Genomic DNA, 24,538 nt, shown 5'->3' with positions numbered 1-24,538 from the left:
TTTTTGCAATTTACCCATTTTGCCCCTTTTTTATGGGGATGGCGGAAGTTGGATGGTAAGCTCTCTCTCAAACATCGTAAATTTTTGAAGTGACATTGGTACATGTCCAAATGGTCCTCCTCCTTTCCTTCCTTCCTTTTTCCCCAAAAGGAAAGGAAATCAGTGCAAAAGTTGGGCTGGTTGAGGAAGTAAAGTTGGTTGTTGGCATGCTATTTGTAAAAATGAAGTTTGTTATAAGCATTCTGACCTAGACCTTGAAATGTCACACCTGTAAAATTATGCGATCACCCACGTTTATGATCCACTCCCCTTACAAGATTTTTATTCTAGGCAAAGCTGAAGCATTCCATAAAATTTCTGTATTTTCTTTTTCTTGGGTCTTTAAAACCATGACCAATAGATATTTGGTGAAGAAAGGTTCTCTTGTCTGTCTTAAATTGTTAAAAATATGGAATTTACTGTTATTCGTGTCTCCATGGCATTAAACACCCATAGAAACATTATTTTTTTCCTTATCTACATCTATAATTTTATTTTCTGTTCTTTGAAATATGGATTGACATGTAGGGATTATGATGGGATAAAGACCGGAACCCTAGGCTCTGATATGGAGTTGCACAAAGTCTGTGATCTACACCTAGAGGGAGGTGAATGGGTCTTGTAACTTTACCTAATTTTTACCGTTTTTTGAATTCTTAACTAAATCATCAGAACTTCAAATTCAAATTAAAACTAAGTAATGAAATTCAATCAGTCCATCATGCTAAAAATCATGCTGTTCGATTAGTAAAACCTAAAAGCAGTAAAAAGCATGAAGACAGGACAACAAAAATTTTACGAGGACGGGACCTAGTCCAGGCAAACTAAACCCACTATGAGAAAGAAGTTACACCTAGGTTAACAATTCCAAAGCCCTCTTGACACAGACTGATCCACCAAATGCTCCATTCGAGTCTTCATGCGCACAATCCGTTCTTCAACAGACCCGCTCCTCACGCGGTTCGCTTCTTCAGCCAGTGATTTTGTCTACAATGACCAGTCGTCCACATCAATCTCTGTTTAATTGAATAACTGCTGTTGTTGAACTTGTTCAAATCAGCTCCGCAGCAAACACATTGTCAACACACTCAAACGACAATCGCCAATCTAATGAAATTGAAAAGAAAAATATGCACTCAATTTTGCTCAAAACCTCTCAAAAATAAAGTGTGTGTGTGTAATGGATTTGTCCTATGGTAGTGTATTTGTAGACAAATCAGTGTTGTAGAGAGAGAAGGCTTTTTTTTTTTTTTTGATAAGTAAGAATTCATTAAAGGCGCTCAAAAGGGGAGCCCTCCCAAGAGAGAACAGTATAGAGAGAGGTTTTTTAATGTCATAAGCAGAAAATGAAACTGCTTTTTCGAATAGCTTGATCGATTGAGAGAGATGTGGATTGATCGATATGACTTCAGAAGCCCTTGATCGATACCTCGATTGATTGAAGCATTCTGCAGTCCTATACTTAGATTTTTTTTTTAAAGGTAGTTTCCTAAACACTTTGTGTATCAATTTGGATTTTCCAAATCAAATCATAAAATCTCAAAACCTTGGTGTATGAATGCATGAACTCTAATTTGCTGACCACGTAGAAGTGTCAACGTACCCTTATATCCTTGGTCTAGAAGATTACGCTTTATTTATTTATATATATATAAATTAAATTCATTCAAGAACGCTCAAAGCAGAGTACACCAAAAAAGAACTACACAGAAAAATCCAACTCTACAGTCTCCAAACTCCCTATGTGCTTTTACCTTTGAATGTAGCTTGAATTCCATCTTGGACCATGAGCAAAAGGTAACAAACTAGTGGTGCAACTCGGGCAGGTTAGAGGCTCAACCCAAAGTATAAAATCTTCAACCCTAACCCAACCTGACCACTAACCCGAGCCCAACCCATTCTTAATTTTTTAAGCTCAGGTTGAATTTGGGCTTCCAACTCGGATTGATACTTCGGGTTGATGTACTAACAAATGGAATAACCTTAATAATGAAGATATTGGCATGACATAATAACAATGGATCAAAAGCTTACAAGTTTAATCATGTTATTACATTACATGGTCCATAGATAAAAACACAAAAGCTAAATGTGCAATATTGTAAATCCTAAATTAGAACAAAGTTTACATATAGAAGCCCTCATAAACGAACATTAATAACATTACAAAACAACCAAACTTCAAGTGCAACATGTATGTGTATGTGTTGCGCTACTAACCTAATTGGAGAGAAAAAACAAAAACTAGTGATGTACTAGTCAATTTTAGTCAGCTCTGAAACCCCTTCATACGCTTTTGAAGTTCCCAGAAGAGTTCTAAAGTTAGTAATCTATTGTTTTTTTTTTTTTTGGACTTTAATGCATTGTCTTCAACGACACAACAAAACTAGTGATACCAGTTACTCCTCTTATGTGGCTAAACAAACATGTCATACAAAATATGATTCAACTAAGGAAAGATATAGCAGTCCTCATCACATACTGTAAACCAAATGCAGACTAACAGCTGAATAATCCTAATACTGCATAAAAAACTAGCTTCAAAAATAGTAAAACACCAAACTTCAGATGTTGCATTTACAGCTACGAAGTTCTGATACAAAAACATTGAAACACCAAACTTCAAGTGCAACATGGCAGAATTGTGCATTTATTCAGTTCTAACAGTAAAACTAGTTTCAGTTCTGATACAAAAACAGTAAAACACCAAATTTCAATTGCAACATGGTAGAATAGTGCATATATGTACAATCTGATACAAAAACAGTGCATGAAAAGATACAAAAACTGTAACAAAGTAACATCTTTCTCTAAATCTTCGAGTTCCTCTAGTTTTTCTTCTATCTCAACACTTAAAGGAATAATCATTCTAGCGATGTAGCCCTCTTTGTGACGAAAGTAGTCCCCACTCTCTTCCTTGTGCCCTCGAAGGTGCTCCTCATGTGTCAGCTTGGACTTTCACCTATGCCTTTTACTCACTTGTGGCTCCATTATAGTTAAAGTGGTTCCTCATTCTCTAACAGCTTTGGGTTCCAACCACATATCAGGAACAATATCCTTAACCCATTCCAAGCCCTGACACCAAACATTTTTCAAATACATTAGTTTATTGAGATCATCGTGTCCAAGTTGCAGCTTTTGCTTTTAGTATGTAAAGTTCTCCATATCCTTGCGACACACACACACACACACACACACACACACACACCAGTCCTACAATATAGATCAGGAACAGCTTTTCTGAAACTGTTCTAAGCCCCAATTCTGAAAACTTCAACTCATCCATTATTTTGTTGGGGTCATCCTATTCAAATTGCAACTTTTGCTTTTAGTATGAAGAGTTCTACATATATACAACAAAAACAAATGTATGCAAGCGTGCAACCTGTTGTTATAAATTCATACTGAACTACTAATATTCTGAGTTACTAGAAGAGCATATTGAAAAAGGAGATGAGCAAAAGGGTGGGTAATGATTATTTATGCATCATTTGTGGTTTTATTACCTCTAATTTATGAAGTAAGTTCTAATTAGTATGGTAAAGAGAGCACTGGGGGTTATTATTGGATACAATGGTAAAAGCTCAGACTAACAAGCATGAATGGCACTAAAGGTTATGTATGTTATGATTCTTTTTTTTTTCCCCCTTCCTCCAAGTTTGAGATGCAGAAGAATGGAAAAGAATGTGTGGAATTTATGATTCTGTATCTGGTGATTGTTATATTTGTCAAAGATGTGGTGTTGACAACCGAGATGAGGAGAGAGGAGAGAAAAACAGAAGGTGTAAAACAGAACTTGTTATATATGGACACTTTTGATAAACAGGGATTTTTTATTTTTTCATTTTCTTTTTTAAATAGGGGTTGTCACACACTTGTATCATCATTTCATATTTATTTTGTGCCACAAATTGCAATTTCAAATTAAGAAATCATAATTAAGAACCCAATTAAATAGTGGTCCTATGAATAAAAATTGAAACTAAACACTGAAATGAAATAAATATTCCAAGTATACTTATAAAGTATGCAATTCTGGAATGAAGACCATGACACATGAGGGTAATAAATAAAAATTAAACAATTTTTTAATAATATAATTGTTTAATTTTTATTTCTATTATTTACATTTAAAATAAGGCTTCATAATACTTTTTTTGGGTAGAACTAATTATTAGTTTGAGAGAGAGTAAACTTAAATAAATAAAAATAAATAAATAAATAAATAATTGATTGCATGTTATTTTTCCTTTCCGATAAAATTATATATTGTTGTTACCAAGTTTATTATTATCAAGTATAGATCAGAAAAATATTGAAAAAAAGAGTTCGATGAGCCTTCCATCTATATGGTAGTTTATGGCTGACACACACACAAAGAAACTCACTAAAAAAGAAAGAACGTAACAACAAAACAAACTTCTTTTTTTTGGCAAATTGTTTTGCACCATTAAATTTTTGAATGAAATAAGAATTTTGAATAAAGAGGAACTTTTTCTACTGAAAATATTATTTTCGCCTATTTTGGACGGGAAACGTTTTGGGAGAAAATAGTCAAGTGCAAGAAGCTAAATTTTCTTATACTTTTTCTCTCCTTCTATCTAAACTCCAAAAAAGAATTTGAAAATTTTTTTTTCCTTTCTTTTCTAATTGATTCCATCTAACCAAACAAATCTTATCTTTGTGTGTGTGTGTGTGTATATTTCCGTTTTTAAATTATTAGGCCCTTTGCACTACTTATTACGTACAATTGACCAATTGGTTTGTTTCATATCTTGAATTCTGAAACTATGCCTGATTAAAATTCCGTACTTAACTATTTTCATCGATGAAGCCTGTGCCACCTAAAAAAAAAAAAATACACACACACAACTTTAAAATTTTAGTATAACTACAATTTGAGGACCCTAAATGAACATTTAAGTAGTTCATTATTCATTTGTCAACCGATGTAAAAAAATAATAGTTTGTATTTTTTTTTCTTTATATTTTTCTTTCTATTGAAAAATTACTAAATAGTCACCAAATTTACAAAAAAAATGTCATTCTACTTGTCATTTACTTGTCATTTAGCTGTTGGACATTATTTGGAAACTTTTGATAAAACCCAAACTTGCAAGGTGGGCTATGAAAACTTGGTGTCACAAAACACAAACATCAAAGACTCAAGAGTAGATTAGTCGTTCCACCAGCCAAGTCAATGAAGCCAAGCAATAGGGGTTTTTTGTCACGACCAGAAGCAATAGGGGTTGTTTGGCACGACCCAAAAATTTTAACAAAATATTCTGATATCATTTTTGTCACACCCTAAAAATTTTAACAAAATGCTCTGATATCATTTGATACTATTTTGTCACAATTCGAAAATTTTAATAAAATTCTCAGTTTATACAAATCAAAATACAGCAAAATACACTTAGGATCATAAAAAAAATTGTTCTCTTTTATACAAAGTCAATTTCTTCAATATACACAAAAGAAAAAACTCCAAATAAATAATTAAATCTGGCAACGACGACTCTTCCACCTAAACTCGAATCTAGCAATTTTCGCACATCTTCGGTACCTGAAATTAGAGGGTGGTAAGAAAAAAAGTTTTAGTAAAAAAATCATACCAAAAATTTCATGAAGGTTTAATAAAACAGCTTTACAAGATAAACATATACAGGTGAGTATAAATAAAATATATATGCATTTAATTAAAATATTTAATAAATTATTTAAAGCAAAATTATCCCAAGCCATTCAAAATATAGAAAATCTTATACTGAAAAATAAATATTTCCTCACAAAATCATCAAAGCCTCAAACTCCAACCTCCTCTGCAAACTCCTCAAAACTTTCGGTTCCCCCTGTCTTTTTCTAATTTTTTTTCTCTTTTGTCATTGTATTCGCTTAGTGCACAACTCCTTCAATATAAAGGCAAAACCACTGAGACGAGGGAAAAAAAAATCAAGTAAGCATCATTTTTGGTGGATCCCACCACCCACTTTCTTTCTCCATCATCATTTCTTTTCTCTTTCTTCTTTTCGACCTTTTTCTTATCTTTCCATTCTTCTCATACAAAGCCCCGTGAGAACTCAAACCAAAGCAATAATTTTGCTAAAAAATCTATTCGTGGGCCCCGCCATCACCTCTCTAAATCTCGGCTGCTCTCTTCTCTTCACTCATTCCATTATACTACGTATACATTATATATATATATTAAAAAAAGTAACCAACTAAATCAAAAACCACAAAATATCTCGTGAGTCCCGCACCAAAACCATCACAATTCTCATTTTTGCTTCCCTTTCCAACTGACGCAATCCAAAGATATATATATATATAAATATAAACTATATACACAAACTACACCTCCACTAAAATAACCTCAAAACAAAAAATCAAAATTAAATCAATTACTAATTTTCTTTCTTGTCACTTCGGCCAGCCTGCTCCCAACAAACATATATATATATATATATATATATATATATATATAGCAACAAATCCAAATTCTGAACATGTAAAATTAAATAAGATCACTAAAAATTATGAAATAAATATAATTTAAAATCTTAAAAATTTAATTTGTCATATTGTCATACATGTATCATCATTTCATATTACTTTGTCCCACAAATTGCAATTTCAAATTATGAAATTGTAATAAAGAGCCCTATTAAATAGTGGCTGTATGAATAAAAACTTAAACTAAATGCTAAAATGAAATATATATATATATATATATATATATTCCATGGAACTAATGAAGTATGCAAGTTATGGAATGATGGACACGAAGTGGTCCTTTCATTTATGCAAATCCAAAGACCATATATATTCAAACTTGAAATGGAATTATGGAAGCGTTTTGTCTACACCACGCACAAAGACGTTTTGGAATTGGAAAGATTTTGGTGTAACTAGGAAGATAATAACGTCTACACCACGCACAAAGACTTTTTAGAATTGGGAAGACTTTGGTGTAACTAGGAAGATAATAACGAGTAAGTGAAATGGATCCCATCGTGATATCGATATATCGTTGGATGACAATTACGTTCTTAACACCTGTCTGTAGAGAATGTGTTCTATTTCATTAATAAAATTTGAGTTTTGCATATAAAGATTGAATTATTAAGTGGTTCGGGATCATGTGGTCCTAACCAATCAAGAAACGCTCATATATATCCAACTTGGAGAAAAACTTCCTTGCACCTTTAATACTTCGTTGTTTGTGCCATCAACCAATTGTATCATGTCACCTAAGTAAAAATATTTTATTTTAGTGAGTCTTGTCACTACATGATAATATTTAATAAGCTAGTAATACCATATCCTCGCTACGACCTGCTCAATTAAGTTTTTCTCCCAACCTTGCACCTATGAATCCAAGTTTATCACTGACAGAAAATAATAATATATAGAATTAGCAACTTTCCAGCCAAGTCAATGAAGTGGTAAAGGTTGTCATACGCTTGTATCAATATCTCATTTTACTTTGGTCCATGAATTTCAATATCAAACCAAGAAATCATAATTAAGACGTCAATGGAGACTTAAAATCTATATTCCGTGTAACAATGGAGACTTAAAATGGAATTATGTAAGCGTTTTGCCCGGATCACACGTAAAGACTTTTGGCAAAACAGTCATGTCTAACTTATATGGGTAGACTTTGCTGTTGTGAAGACCTTGGTGCAATTGGAAAGATCGTAGCCAATGAATGAGATGAATCTTATTGGAAGTCAAAATTAACACGTTCGACTTTATTATTTGCTTTATTTTATTTATTTAAATATGCGTAATCGTCTGCAAATTATGTGCACCGTTCAAGTTCAGATATTTTGCATTATGTTAGAGTTGAAATTAATACATTAGAGTTTACAATTTGTCTCAAAAGATCACTTATCTATTGAGTCACTCGCGCGGGCTGTGGTGGTGTTGAATTCTCTAGCCTAAGCAAATGATAATTCAAATACCCACTAAAATAATAGCATGTCTCATACATCAAATAAAAATACATCAATAAATAAATTATTTTTAGAATGAACTTCATATACAAAATTGAAAATGGATACAAAAACACCATTGTGATTTTAATTACTGGCACCCAACAAATCAAATTGTTCAATGAAACCACCTACTTATAAATATAATAAATAATCAGGATAGAATCCTGGTAGGCACAAATAATTCTTTGAAGGGGTGTGGAAATAATAATAATAATAATAATAAGTTTAAAATTTTATTATATATAAGTAAAATTTGAGGGTTCTAAATGAACATTTAAGTAGTTTATTATTCATTTTTCAAGAAAATATAGAAAAGTATTATTTTCTATGTTTTTTCTCCCCTCTTATTTTCCCTTTTACTGAACAATAGGTATTTGTTATAAAAACACCCTGGAATACCGAAAGAAAATTATTAGGAGCTCATATCCACGAGTCGTGCCCTTATATTAAAAAAAAAAATGTATTTGTTATGAAAAGATTTGTTAAGCTTGTATGATAACAAAATTTGAACATTTTAATTGGTCATTTTGCATTAGTTAGTTATTGATGGGTGTAGGTGGAACTCATATCCTCGTACATGAAAGGCAGTATTTTTTAAAGCACTGTGCCTAATTTGAAATACGACTACAAAAGGCCCTGTGAAACAGAGTCAAAACAGAGTTTAAAGAGGGGAATAATTTAATGAAGTGTTCGTTGGTTTTGGTGGGACAACACGCAAAAGACTTTATGTGGAATTATGGAAGCGTTTTGCCCGCGTCATACGCAAAGACTTTCTACAAAGAGGGAAAAGAGGTTATGTCTAATATATATATAATCCAAAGCCCTGTGAAATAGAGTCAAAACAGAGTTCAAAGAGGGGAATAATAAGTGTTCATTGGTTTTGGTGGGACAACAGGCAAAAGACTTTATGTGGAATTATGGAAGCCTTTTGCCCGCATCACACGCAAAGACTTTCTGCAAAGAGGTTAAAGAGGTCGCGTCTAATATATATAATCCAAAGACTTTGCAATTGCAAAGTCTTCGACGCAATAGGGAAAATAGCTAGTGAGTGATATGGATCCCATTGTGAGATATATCGTCCTATAACAATTACGTCCCTAGCACCCGATGGAGCCTATTTTGTTAAGAAAATTTGACAATTTTGTAGAAAGATTGCTTCAGAAAATATCGATCACATTACGTGTAGAGAAAATTTGAAAAGAAAAAATTATGAGGAAACACTCTTACTGTGAAGTGATTGGACACCATAATGAAACACTAGTTTTATTTTTATTAAGAGTCACCGAGATATTAGAAATTATTCCATAATCATTGGACCTTATTCGGGAAAAATTAGTAGGTAGTGCAGGACTATGTGGTCTTGGTCAATCACATAACGTCAATTATTTATACCCAACTTTGCACAGTAGGGTATGACTCCAAATTTGTCACAAAACAGAACATAAGAAGTAGAATTAACCATCGCCATCCAAGTCAATGAAGTGGTAGAAATTGTCACACACTTATATCATGATCTCATCTTACTTTGTTCTACGAAAGACTCCAATTAAGTAGTGGCTGTTTGTTTAAAACTTAAACGGCACGTTGAAATGAAATAAATTTTTTATGTGGAATTATAGAAGCGGGTTGCCTAGATTACACGCAAAGACTTTCAACATAGCCGTCATGTCTAACAAAGACTTTGCAATTGCAAAAACTCTTAAGTATTTAGAAAAATGGTAGCGATTAAGTTTTATAGAATTGTCAAAGCACTGGTTTCTCAAAAAAAATTTGAATTGCAACTTCAGATGTCAGTGGTTGTGTAGGGTTTAGGTGGTGGGCTCAGATCCCTATCATTACTCAAAAGCAAAAGATGTTGAACAACATCTCATTCTACCGTTTTAGGATAATGATTTCGGAGATAAACTCCCTACCATTAATTATTTTATGGATTTTGAAATAATTGAGGAGAGGTACATGTGATTCGAAGAAGAACATGCGCCTAAAAATCAGTGCTTTGACATATTTTGTTAGGAATTGTATTGTGTTTTGACATTTTTCATGTCAAAAACAGTATTTGTTATTATACTGTTGCAATTCAAAAAAAAATTAGGAGTAGAAGAGAAGTTAGAAAATATTGTGTAATTTATGTCATAAAAAAAAGTGATATAAATATATTGTATAATTTATGTCATTAAAAAAAAAAATTGATGCAAACAAGAATTATATGATCAAATTATTATTATTTTTTTATTATCACTTGACTTTGCAAGTCTCATAAGAATTTTTCAAAACAAGAACTACTGATTTCCAGTGTCACCACTTCCAAAACCGAAGATAGATAGCTAAATCAGATGACGTGGAATTTACTCAATTTTCTTATATCCCAAATTCCCAATTGCAAAATATTAAAGTAGTAAATCCTAAAATAAAATAAAAACCACAGTTTGGCTTCGGTTGAACTTATTGGCTGTTGATATTAAATATGTTCATAAAAATGACTAAAAAACAATAAGGCTGCTTAAAATATTGTTGTCTAGCTTACAGATTGATAACATCAAACAAAAGGCTTCATTTGTTTCGGGTAAAACATTATAAAAAAAATGCATTTTGTAATTTAAACTTTTTTGATTGCTTGCACAAAGCTTTACATAAAAATTTTGAATAAAGAAAAATAAAAGTATATTGGAGAATTATATTCATGTATAAATATTCACATTTTGTATTCTATTAAAGGCTTGAGTTAAGAGGAAAAAAAAAACATTTGATTACAATTACTTTCGGCTTCCCGTTCGTTAATCAAGTGAGTATTTTAGCACGTCACATATATTTTACATTTTATATTGTGGAATGTTGGAGAGTTCGAAATTTTGTATATTAGAAAGCTCGTAAAAACTGTTGTCGGTAGAAAATATTCAATAATAATAGAGAGTTTTATAGAATTGTAAACTATTTTTATGATTAAGTTTTATAGAATTGTAAATTATTTTCATAATTCTAAAAGATTATCTGCTATTGTGAATAGTAAATATTTCCATGTGTACACCTATTGAAAGCATTTAACTTCAAATATAAAAAAAAAAATTAAAAAAATTAAATAAAAGAAGTTTAGTCGTACGATTTTAGCAATTATAGTTTAATCTAAACCTTCAAATTTAAACCTACATTTGAATTTCCCTATTACTCGTAAATTGAAAGTGATTACAAGTATTCAAATAATTTGGAGTTGATTGCAAGTATTCAAAATAATTAATCTTTTTTTAGAATTTGGTAAAACAATCTGGAATACTGAAGAAAATTATTAGTGAAAAGATTAATTATTAGTGATAACAAAATTTAAACATTTTGATTTAGTCATAACAGAGTATTCTATGAAACAGAGTTTAAAGAGGGGACAACACGCAAAGACTTTATGAAAAGACAGTACGTGGTTATTAGGAAACTTCCCTTGATGGTTCGCACCTGCCACCTGCTGCTATAAATACGTTGCACATCTTCCTTCAATTCCATTCTCATCCATCATCATCATCAATATATATTAAATCTTTTGATACAGTATTATAAGTTCAACATATATATAGATATAGCTAGTATTAGTTACTAGCTGTTGCTTATATCCTTGCATGACTATGGCAAAATCCATGACAGATGTTAGCATTAATCTTGCAATTGTGTTTCTGATTACTTCAGTAGTACTAACTTTTGATACAATTGTGGTCTTTTGTAGTGGAAACAACAGCTCTCATCATGTGGTTTGCGTGGAGAATGAAAGACGAGCCCTTCTGAAATTCAAGCAAGATCTAAGTGATCCTTCAAATCGTCTCTTCTCTTGGGTTGCTGATCAATCAGGAGGGGACTGTTGCGAATGGGTTGGAGTTGTCTGTAACAATTTAACAGGCAATGTCCAGGAGCTCCACCTTCAAAATCCTTTTCTTGACGCTATATTCAGTTATGTTGGATTTGATGCTTTTGCATCTATGCTGGGAGGTAAGCTAAACCCATCCTTACAGGATTTGAAGCATCTGACTTACTTGGATCTTAGCGGCAACAATTTTAATGGGATTCAGATTCCAAGCTTCATTGGTTCCTTTGGGAGCTTAAGATATCTTAATCTCTCCTATGCTAGATTTGGAGGTGTCATCCCGAGTCAACTAGGAAACCTCTCTGGGTTGCACTTCCTTGATCTTGATGGAGTTTTTGAAGGAGTGATTCCTCATCAACTGGGGAACCTCTCCAATTTGCACTATCTCAGACTTGGAGGTTGGTATGATGGCAATCTATATGCTCACACTCTTCAATGGATTTCTGGTAGTTCCTTGTTGCAGCACCTTCATCTGGAGAGCGTGAACCTCAGCAAAGCACATGATTGGTTGCAGCAAATCAACATGCTCCCTTCTTTGGTAGAGTTACACTTGGTCTATTGTGGGATTCATCACTTTCCTCCTTTACATATTCTTAATTTTACTTCTCTTGCCGTCCTTGATCTTTCTGAAAACCGTTTTGAATCAATTCCACCTTTTCGTCTGAGAAACATCACCTCTCTTAGATATCTTGATCTTTCCTACAATCTCTTCAATTCTACAACACCTGATTGGCTATCTAGTTTTAGCCCCCTTGAATACCTTGATTTGTCCTCCAATCTTTTCAATTCTACAATACCTGAGTGGCTATCTAATTTCAGTCATCTTGAATATCTTGATCTGTCAAGGAATTTCTTCACAGGGGGATTGCCAAGATCCTTTGAAAATCTTTGCAACTTGAAAGTACTCATACTTTACGAGAATAACTTGAGCGGTGATATACTGGAGATTTCAAACATTTTGTCTAGTTGCATTTTAGATGAAATAGATACTCTAGATTTAAGCTACAATAAACTTCGGGGCCATTTTCCTGAACTTGGAAGATCTAAAAAATTGGTCTCTCTTGATCTATCTCATAATTCTCTTTCTGGTGAACTTCCAGTGTCCTTGGGAAGATTACATTCTCTGAAGAATGTATATCTTTATAACACTAACTTGAGTGGACCTCTCCCTGAAAGTTTTGGCCAACTTGCAAATCTAGAGAGTTTTTATGTGTCACAAAATTCATTACAAGGTGTCATCTCTGAAGTCCACTTCGCCAACCTCACACGATTGACGTATCTAGATGTATCTGGGAATCAATTGTTCTTGAGTGTCAGTCCAAATTGGGTTCCTCCATTCCAACTTGGGGAATTCTCATTCAGGTCATGTCGGTTAGGTCCACAATTTCCCCATTGGCTTCACTCACAGAAAAATTTAGTGATTCTAGACATATCACATACAGGAATTTCGGATACCATTCCTAGGTGGTTTTGGAACTTATCATCTCAGATTTTCTATTTAAATATCTCTCACAATCATATCCATGGAGAGATTGTATATGAGTTTTTAGTCACATCTGTGCCATTCAGTGCAATTGACTTAAGTTCCAACCACTTTAATGGTACATTGCCTCGTTTGTGGTCAAATATATCGACACTGGATCTTTCGAACAATTCATTTTCTGGATCTATTTCTCAATTTCTGTGCTACAAGATGGATGAATCTAAGAACATGCAACTTCTTAATCTGGAAAGAAACCTTTTGTCAGGAGAATTGCCAAACTGTTGGACAAGCTGGAATAGCTTGAAGTTCATAAATTTAGCAAATAACAATCTAAGCGGCAAAATCCCAAGCTCCATGGGATCTCTAGATTTTCTCGAATCGTTGCATTTACGAAACAATAGCCTATATGGGGAATTACCTCTGTCACTGCAAAATTGCACAAGGTTAGTGGCTATTGATTTTGGTGAAAATGAATTTTCAGGAAGTATACCCACATGGATAGGAGAAAGGCTTTCATATCTCAAGATTCTTATCCTAAGATCGAATAAGTTTCAAAGCCATATTCCTAAGAAACTTTGTGCACTCAGTTCACTTCAAATCTTGGACCTTGCACATAATAATTTTTCAGGAAGTATACCAGCATGTTTCGGGAATTTGAGCGCCATGGCCATACAACAAAACTCAAGTGAACAAATCTCATACTGGCCTAATTCTACTACATTCTTTTTTGAAGGTTTTTTAGAGAGTGCATTACTGGTAATAAAAGGACAAATGACGGGATATAGCACTTTTCTTCAACTAGTTACGATCATGGATTTTTCAGATAACAATTTATCTGGAGAAATTCCTGAGGAATTGACGAGTCTCCGAGGGCTTCATTCTTTAAATTTGTCATATAATCTTTTGACAGGAAGAATTCCAAAGAATATTGGTGCTATGGAACAACTAGAAGCCATTGATTTTTCCATGAATCATCTTTTTGGTGAAATCCCTCCAAGCATGTCAAGTTTGACATTTCTAAGTCACTTGAACTTGTCCTACAACAAATTGAGTGGAAAAATACCATCAACCACTCAACTTCAAAGTTTTGATGCATTCAGTTATGTTGGAAACAGTTTATGTGGACCTCCTGTTAATAACAACTGCGGTGTTAATGATACACCATCTGCTATTGAAAATGGAGCGGACAAAACAGGCCATAGATTTGCAGTGGACTGGTTCTATGTTAGTATGGCACTAGGATTTGTGGTGGGCTTTTGGGGTGTAGTTGGTCCATTTCTGTTTAACAAGTCATGGAGATTTGTATGTTTTCAGTTCATGGACAATATCTGGTATAGGTTTCACAGCGTTATATGTTCATGTGGATGATACAACAACATAAATAAAAATTGTGATCTTTATTCATCTTGTAGCACAGAAATTGAGTAGTCTGTGATTTTCTGCATACATAGATGATTGAATTATGCTTTCAATCATTCTCTTGCATCAATTTCCTATCATCAGTAGCACTCAACATCAAAAGGCCATAGTAGATTGAAAGCAGTTAAAACACATATTTTAACTGCTTTTTGCCTGTAAATAAGGAAATTATGTGGCTGCATCTATTTTTATTTTTATTTTCATTTTTAATTTTTTTCTTCGGTAATTTTAGATCTCGTATGAACTCACAAACCAAGAAAAATAAAAAATATAAAAATATAAAAATAAAAAATTTAATGAATATAATGCTGAATAAGTACGTTATTAAAGTATAAAGTTGACCAAATCTTGAGAAACAAAAAAAGCAAGTATAGACAATCTGTTCTTAAGGTATCTTATTATTTATTAATAAAAATGCAAACCATGAGGAATATAAAATAGATCACCCAATTCTAGGTCTAAGCGAAAATCAAAGACTAAATAAAAATAAAAAGTGTATGCAGTGCCATATATACAACCTATATAAGATGTTAGGAGAAAAAGAACAAAGGCAGATTTAATCTTAATATTATTTCGACAAAGAGCCTGCTTTTATATTCAAACGACTTCAAATTTTTTTTTTTTTTTAATTATTATTATTATTTTATTTATTTTATGGACTTTTCATTAAGCAACATCGAAAAATAATTGAATATATGTGTGTGTATATATAAATATGATTTTAGTCCACATATCTATATGTTTAGGTACTTTGAAGGAGAAATTACTGGATGACAATTGGAGGACCGATTAAATACAAACTTCGAGATTAACAAAATATATATACATATATTTACAAGAGTATATTAATATATTATAAAGTGTCATGATTGAAAAACTTTCATTAAATTAGTCCACCAAATGTTAAATAGACCAAAATCATTCAATAATTTCTCACTTTTGAAGGCACTTCGACATTTAAAATAGTTCTAAAATTGACTCAAGCATTCAAACTCATTTATATATAATACATGCATGTATTCAATTATGTGTGCATATGTATCCTAGTAACATCCAAACCAAAATGCAATAAGCATGCAAACTCATTTTCATTCACATTTTTATTTTATTTTTACATTTCTCGTTTAACAATAAAATTTAGAGTCACTTACAAATTTACAAAGAACTTTCATATTAGAGCAAATTACACACTAATAGAATGTTAAACAATTATTATTTTGACTTTGTGTGAAAGTTAGTAATGCCCCGTTTTTTATAAAAGGACTGGCAATATTATCCGTTGAAAAAAGAAGGCTAGGGAGTGTCGCCAAATCTCAGAAATGGTCAAAATAACAAACGTTAAATGATTTACCTGTGTGTAATTTGACAAAACCTGATGTGAGTATGGTTCAAGATACGGAGAGCTTCTAAGAGAGTGCAGACACACAAATCCATCCAAATATGAGTTGTAAAAGTAAGTATTCTTCCTCATCTACAAATAGATCTACAACTCATGCTCAAGCAGTAAATTTTCCACAACACTGTCATGTGATCATTAAATTTAGCATACATTGAACAAAACGAAGGTTAATTAATTGCGAAAAAATCAAGATCACTGCATGCATGTGTGTGTGTGTGTGTGTGTGTGTGTATATGAGCGTACAGACATCCATAGTAGGCTAGTAGCCATTTTGCCTATAAGTATAGGCAAATTAACTCTGCTGAATAAACAATAAGCATCCATAATAGGCTAGTAGCCATTTTGCCTATGAGTATAGGCAAAATGATTCCACACCATTACACTATACCAAATACATTGTCTGTTTTGCAATCACCACCTTGTATATATATATTCTGTTCTGCAATCTGATCAATTTATTCATCAAATCCACCTTACAATAGCCATTAAATACAGACGACGGGTTTACACTATTAATATCACAAATTTATTTGTTTAATAAAATAACAAGGCGCGCTTCAACTGCTGATGAGTAAAAAATATGAGATTCTAACAGACACAATTAAAATCACAGCTAGAGAAGAGTGCCACAATAGAAAACTAACACATGCAGACAACATGGGAGTCAGAATTCTATAAATGCATGCCTTTGCTGTACAACTCAAAGTTGCGAAGAAGCAACATTACATTATAATATAGTCAACGAAAAAAAGAGAATGGCAGAGCATACCGAAAGATCAGATGACACAGAATTCCTCAGTATAGAGCTGGCACAGATGGAAAGGAACAGCAGATCGTCAGGGCATTGGAAGCAGAACAGGTAGATTTCTTTCTGAGAATCACATTCATGATCACATTCTTACAGTATTATTATGTTGATCTGATGACTAATTTTTTTGGTATTGAAGAAATCATGAAGGAAGTCAGCAGAAGGGAGAAGCAAGCTGGAATTATCCCAGAACTAGACATAGCCACTTACATGAAGGTAAACAATAATCTGCTTGAACCAATTCAGCACAATTCCATTTCCTATCATGTTCCACAAAATTATGGCAGCTTGGTCCATTCTCTTCCTGACTATTTGCAATGGTAAATTACACCAACAGGCAATTTCCATAGAAGGATTAAAAAGAACTCTTCAGACAGGCTACATTTTAAAGGTAACTTTCCTCAACAAAGTTAAAAAAAAAAAAATTCAAGAACCACTTTCCAACTTTTGTTTAGTCAGAGGCTATTATTCTACCACCACTTTTATGGCTATTCAGATCCTTGGGGCTGGACATTTGCGCGGATACAATTGTGGGAGATGCTACGAGAAGAGGGATATCAGGTGGTCAAAAGAAAAGGCTAACAACAGGTTGGTAGGCAGGCTCTAACATTTCAAATTTTACTACGAGGTCCCCAATAGATAGTCACTCGTTAATAATCAATCGAAAACTATTAGATTAAGATCTCTAGTGATCCAAAAATTATGGAGTTAGTTATGAGAGTGAATCATTTGTGGCGCACCTGACATGAAAATCTCTCATTTCACCACAATAATTTTCACTAGTTTTTTATGTGCACCTACCAGGGGAAATGATAATTGGTCCAGCAAAAGTTCTCCTCGTGGATGAAATTTCAACTGGCTTAGATAGTTCAACCACATTCCAGATTGTTTCTTGTCTTCAGCAGTGGACACGCATTTCAGGATCCACCATTTTGGTATCACTTCTTCAGCTAGCACCTGAGACATTTGACCTCTTTGATGACATCATCTTGATGGCTGAAGGAAAGATTGTATACCATGGGCCTCGGAATAATGTTTTGGAATTCGTTGAGCATTGTGGTTTCAAGTGCCCACCAAGGAAAGGCATCACAGAGTTCCTCCAAGAAGTATGTTTCCTGTTCAACTCATTCAATAACATGTCCAAATTAGTTACTTTTCACCCAAAGGATTCTATATACATGCAGGTAGTTTCCAAAAAGGATCAACCACAGTACTGGCACTATAAAGACCAACCTTACAATTATGTCCTTATAGCAGAGTTTGGAAACAAATTCAGAAAGTTTCATGTGGGGCAGAAGCTAGATGAAGAACTTTCCCGACCTTTCAGTAAATATGAGTTCAACAAAAATGCGTTGTCGTTTAACATTTACTCTCTCGGAAAATGGGAAGTATTCAAAGCATGCATTGGTAGAGAATGGCTTCTTATGAAGTGCAACTCATTCGTTCACATATTCAAATCCGCACAGGTAAGACAGAAAGTTATTGTAGGGTTGCATCAGTGTGCAAATGGTCTGATTTTTGCCTGAGAAATTAGTAAGTTCTTTTATTCATCTTAATTAACATTTTATTCATGCAGCTCGTAGTCATTGCACTAATAACAATGACGGTGTTTAGACGTACACGAATGAATATTAACGTCGTCCATGCAAATTTATATATGGGAGCTCTGTTTTACGCCCTCTTTAGACTCGTGACCAATGGGGATACAGAGTTGTCATTGACTGTTTCTAGACCTTCTGTCTTCTACAAGCAAAGAGATTTATACTTTTACCCTGCATGGGCTTATTCCATTCCAGCAGCCATTCTGAAGATCCCATTTTCATTTCTAGATGCTTTTCTTTGGACTGCTCTCACCTATTATGTCATTGGTTACAGTCCTAAACCAGAAAGGTATGTTCTTTAAAAAGGTATTCAATTATGCAAATAAATGTATTCCCCCTCTCCAAGTCCTAACATTATATATGCCTACAGGTTTCTTGGCCAGTTCCTTCTTCTTTTCCTTTTACACCAAGTAGCAATATCTTTTTTCCGTTTTGTTGCATCCGTGTTCCAGAATCCATCTGTCGGTGCATCTTGTGGTCTCTTCTCCTTGTTAGTAATGTTCTTATTTGGTGGCTTTATTATTCCGCGACGCAAGGACATAGCATGATTTCATTTAAGACCATTCTATCCAAAGTAGATACTTCTGCTAACATAATTATATGTCTCTGTCAATGCAGCCATTTTGCCTACTTCGCTAAAATGGGCCTTCTGGCTTTCTCCATTAACATATGCAGAGATCGGTGTTTCAGTAAATGAATTCCTTGCCCCAAGGTGGCAAAAGGTAAAAGCAAAAGCTCGTTATTTTGTTGACTAGATCAATGAAGAGACCAATACAATTGTTTTCATTACAGTGAGTGCTTATTCAATCATTCTCTTTACAGGAGGTTTCATCATCAAATGCTACTATAGGCCAGCAAGTCCTAACAAAACGTGGGTTAAACTACAGTGGTTACTTTTATTGGATATCAGTAGGAGCATTAGTTGGATTTTGGATGCTTTTTAATATTGGATTCACCTGTGCACTGAGTTATTTAAAGCGTAAGCTTATCTCCCTCTCATGCAAATACTAACTAGAAAGAAAAAAAGAATCAAGTTATAGATGGTTTCTTCATTCACTAACCTTATCAGTTGAAAATAAAATGTCTTCAGCTCCAGGAAGATCTCGGACTATAATTTCTCATGAAAAGCTCTCTGACATAAGAGGGAAAGACAATCTCAGAAATATATCTCAAGAAAAAGAATGCCGTCGTGCTGATTCTTCCAAAACTCCTGTGGAAGAAGGAATAGGTAAGAAACTAATTGTATAACAAAAATATGGGTAAGAAGGTAGTTGTATGTTTCAACAGCTATCTGAAGTTGAAGGTAATACTATTACATATAACATTAATGGGGTCGTTTGTTCTTAAGCAGACTAATACTGACAAAGAGTCAATTAGTGTAACAGGGATGGTTTTACCGTTTCCCAATGACAATAACGTTCGAGAATGTGCAATATTTTGTTGACACTCCTAAGGTAATTGTATTATCCAGTGATGACTAATTCTAACACTGCTGGCATGGATATGACTTGAATTGATTAAGTTTCTTTCATACATCTGTTACAGAAAATGAGAGAGCAAGGTATCCAGCCAGAAAGGCTACAACTTCTACAAGATATTACTGGAGCATTTAGGCCTGGAATTCTTACAGCTTTAATGGGGGTTAGCGGTGCTGGGAAAACAACACTTATGGATGTTCTTTCTGGAAAAAAAACTGGTGGTGGTATCGAAGGAGATATAAGAATTGGAGGTCACCCAAAAGTCCAAGACACATATGCCAGAATATCAGGTTACTGCGAGCAAACTGACATAAATTCTCCACAAATTACAACAGAAGAATAAGTGACATTCTCAGCTTGGCTACGCTTGCCATCTCACATTGATCGAAGAACAAAATCTGTAAGATGTCTCTACTTCCATTGAATATACTAGCAGTTTCCAACATTAATGCAATAAAGAAACAAGTTGCAATAAGTATTTAACATGAATCCTTGTATAACTCGCTTAGATATAAAAGAAAAGAAGAAGAAGAACATAGCCTATGGTAAAAGAAACTAACTGTTGCTTATCTGAATGCTTCATTCTTTACTTGAATGATTCACTAACGTTTGTATGTTACAGGAATTTGTTGCTGATGTTCTTCAAATGATTGAACTTGAAGATATTAAAGATGATTTAGTTGGTTATCCTGGTGTGAGTGGTTTATCAAATGAGCAGCGTAAAAGGCTAACCATGGCTATAGAGCTTGTATCAAATCCATCTATAATATTCATGGATGAACCCACTTCTGGTCTAGATGCCAGAGCAGCTGCAATTGTCATGCGAGTAGTGAAGAATATTGTTAAGACAAGGAGGTCAGTGGTGTGCACCATTCACCAGCCAAGTATTGACATATTTGAGGCATTTGATGAGGTAACTAAGTAGAACAATTCCGTATATAAAAATAAAATTAGTCCTGTGATAAATTATTAGCATCACAATAACAGTCACTTTGATCCTCCAACATCTCTAAAATGCTAAATATGCAAACAGATAGAGTCACCATGGTACACCACAAAAAAAAATAGAGAAGTTCGGTGCTTAATTTTGGGATATCGTCCCCACACACTCTAGTGTTGTATGAACAGCGTCATGTATATCTTTAAACTGAAAAAGGTTGCTAGTTACATGTTTCTAATCACAAAAAAATTAGTTGGTAGGGACAATTTACTACATGAGCCAACTTTTACCTCAACTAGTACTCATTACAGTATCTCCAGCTGATTAAATGAACAGAAAATTAATTCTGGACACGATTAGAGGGTGAGCCTTGGCGCAACAGTAAGGTTGCTCCATTGTGATCTGGAGGTCACAGATTCGAAACAAGGAAACAGCCTCTCCGCATGCGGGGGTAAGGCTGAGTACATCTAACCCTCGTGCACTGGGTTTGCCTTTTTTTCTGGATACGATTACTTATTACTTACTAAATAAGAGTAATATCATTGGAAAAATCTGATTTATTTATTTATTATTTTTATTATTTTTGCAGCTAATTTTAATGAAGAGAGGACGACAAATAATATATTCCGGAGAGTTGGGGCAGCATTCAAGTAAACTTATAAAATATTTTCAGGTAAGCAACAATGACGTGCACCTCTTCCCTCATTCTAACTTTATGTTTTCCTTCTCCATATTAATTAAAGCAGCCAATGCGCAAATTACACTAACACTAGACAATGGCCTTCTTTGTTCCAAATAATTCTATAGTTGCAACCAGGTTAATTCTTCCCTTTAATAAAGAACAAAAGTGGTATTGCAATAACGAAAATATACTACTTATACCAAACTACTCCATAACTAGCATTTAATCATAACCCAGAGAAATGAAAACCATAATCACTAAAGAACTAGAGTGTTTTATGGCAGAGCATTGATGAAATGCCAAAAATCCACGAAAATTACATCCCTGCGTGGATGTTAGAGGTTACAAGTACATCTTCAGAAGCACAACATGGTTTAGACTTTGCCCAACTCTACAAAGAGTCTCATCTATGTCGGTAAGCATAAGCATTATTTATGAGACTCTCATTGACACTCTTTAAGATGTTGGTTTTTCACATTGGTTGATATACGAAAACCTAGAAAAATAAATAAATCAGGTAATAACGTTCTTTTGTATGTGGGGAAACCAAAGCACTGGTTAATGAACTGAACTGCCCAGCACAAGGTTCAAATGCTTTACATTTCTCTACTCGCTTTTCGCAAAATGGATGGAAAAAATTCAAAGCATGTCTCTGGAAACATCACCTCACCTATTGGAGGAGTCCCAAATAAAACTTGGCGCGATTAACATTTATGACCATGGCTTCTTTGGTATTTGGAGCACTTCTTTGGCAAAAAGGAAAGCAAATGTAAGCCATCGTTTTTCAGATCCAACTGATTTGCATATAATAACATGTACGTTGCTGTTACTGTTCGTTTTAGGGGGAGATATGATTTAAAAAGAAGAAGTTTCTTTCAAAATTCTGAGATAACACAGACCAGTTCTTCATGACACAACATAAAAGTTACATTTTCATTTTTTTTTTTTTTAATTATTTTTACAGCAACCTGCTATTATACGCATTTATATTTTTAACATCTTAAATGCTGATTTTTGTTATCTTTGTTCTGAAGAAATGGAGAACAGGATTTGTTCAATATCCTAGGAGCAATGTTCATATTAGTACAATTCCTGGGAATAGGCAACTGTTCATCAGTTCTACCATTTATAGCTACTGAGCGCATCATTGTATACAGAGAGAGGTTCACTGGAATGTACTCCTCATGGGCCTACTCATTTGCACAGGTTCAAAAATGTTCATAAGCATATTTTAGAATTTCTAAAGGTCAAGAATACAAATAATAAAATACAAGTAATAACAATAATTATTATAAAATAATAATAATAATAATAAATTTGCATATTTTCATACGAACATAATATTTCTTATATTGCAGGTGACTATTGAAATTCCATATCAATTTCTTCAAGCAGTTTTATTTGTGATAATAACATATCCAGCAATAAATTTCGACCTCTCGGTAGACAAAGTATTCTGGTACTTCTACACAATGTTTTGTACAATGCTCTCTACTTCACTTACCTTGGGATGATGCTTGTTTCATTGACCCCAAACTTCCAAGTCGCTTCAGCACTGGCAGCCTTCTGTTACACCATATTGAATTTGTTCACAGGATACATCATACCAGGACCAGTAAGTTAATTCTGACTCTCTTGAACCTGATAATTGTTTTATCAACTTATTAATTGAGCACTTACAACACCATTCATGTATTCAACTTTTATGATGTCAAAGCCAAAAAGTCTAGAAGGCAAAACTATGCCTTTTTATCCAATTGAAGTCGTAAAAATATATATATTTTTTATGAGTAATTGAAGATGAAAATAATTATTATTTCCTCAGCCTACGTATTTTCCTAGTATTATGCTAACCATCTTAAATTTCAAAACAAATAAGATAGAAACCTGTTACAAGAGTCTTTAGTTCCATATTATAATTAAAATTCAATTTCAACTAGTCTAACTATCTTAATATTTTTTCTCTTAAACAGAAAATTCCAAAATGGTGGGCTTGGTGTTACTGGATTTGCCCAACAGCCTGGTCCCTGAAAGGCCTTCTTACTTCACAATATGGAGATATAGATGAAGAAATAATAGTGTTCGGAGAACGTAAAGCAATCAATACATTCTTAGAAAGTTATTATGGGTATCAAAAAAAATAATTTAGGTATCGTACCATTAGTTCTCTTTGCTTACCCATTAGTCTTTGCATCTGTTTTTGCATATTCCATAGCAAAGCTGAACTTTCAGAGGAGGTAATGCCCATGATTATTAAAGTTGTAATGGAACTTTCAACTGTGATAAACTTCTCTATGTATATATGTATCAATAATGTGCAGAAAACTATACTCGAGTACAAGATTGTAAGAAAATATTGTGCACCTCAATCATTTATTATTAGAGAAATATGTGATTGAGACAAAATGACATGAAAATAAACTAGTGAGACCACGAAAATTATTTCAAAAGGTATACAATTCAATTATTATGAATAGATTTAAAATCAACTTGGTACAAGACAACACCTCATTTGAGACGAACATAGAAATAGTAAATAGAAATGAACTAATTGATCAAAACTTCACATTCAAAATATAAACCCAAAGAGGAAAAAAAATAAAAAGAAAAAGAAAACAAAAAATATGGGGGTGATATGGAGGTTGTTTTACTCTAAAAACTGAATTGATTTAATGGTTTCAACAGTAGAATATATAAGGTTTTCCATGTAAAGTAACGTCCACATTGAGATCAACGACAAAAATGGATAAGGTTGAAATGCTTAATCTGTTTCTAGTATGTATTTGGAAACAAATGCCTCCCAAAGTCCCATGCATGTATAATGTGCCGATATGAGAACTGTGTTGCA

General features: G+C 33.5%; 2 protein-coding genes, 1 long non-coding RNA gene and 1 pseudogene across 3 annotated transcripts; 3 read left to right on the top strand and 1 right to left on the bottom strand.

The window, feature by feature from the left end:
- Nucleotides 1–5,465: 5,465 nt before the first annotated feature.
- Nucleotides 5,466–6,395, bottom strand: LOC132271880 (uncharacterized). Its single transcript, XR_009469869.1, has 2 exons — nt 5,830–6,395; nt 5,466–5,605 (listed from the first exon to the last, which is right to left on the bottom strand). It is a non-coding gene; the product is annotated as an uncharacterized LOC132271880 (long non-coding RNA).
- A 5,114-nt stretch (nt 6,396–11,509) lies between these two features.
- LOC132271874 (receptor-like protein EIX2) lies at nt 11,510–14,765 on the top strand. Its single transcript, XM_059773375.1, has one exon. The coding sequence runs from the start codon at nt 11,642–11,644 to the stop codon at nt 14,729–14,731; it is 3,090 nt and encodes a 1,029-aa protein (XP_059629358.1). The 5' UTR covers nt 11,510–11,641; the 3' UTR covers nt 14,732–14,765.
- Nucleotides 14,766–17,029: 2,264 nt separating this feature from the next.
- Nucleotides 17,030–18,455, top strand: LOC132270405 (ABC transporter G family member 49-like; the record flags this gene model as incomplete). Its single annotated transcript, XM_059771588.1, has 2 exons — nt 17,030–17,577; nt 17,794–18,455. A coding segment is annotated over exon 2 (657 nt), but the record flags the coding sequence as incomplete, so codon positions are not given.
- A 1,202-nt stretch (nt 18,456–19,657) lies between these two features.
- Nucleotides 19,658–24,311, top strand: LOC132271877 (pleiotropic drug resistance protein 3-like; annotated as a pseudogene).
- Nucleotides 24,312–24,538: the final 227 nt, after the last annotated feature.

This window comes from Cornus florida, unplaced genomic scaffold (assembly GCF_030987335.1).
Source record: "Cornus florida cultivar Cherokee Brave unplaced genomic scaffold, ASM3098733v1 CherokeeBrave_3.0.0_Hap2_Chr08, whole genome shotgun sequence".
Taxonomy (NCBI): domain Eukaryota; kingdom Viridiplantae; phylum Streptophyta; class Magnoliopsida; order Cornales; family Cornaceae; genus Cornus; species Cornus florida.
This window is presented reverse-complemented; position numbering and strand designations above follow the sequence as displayed.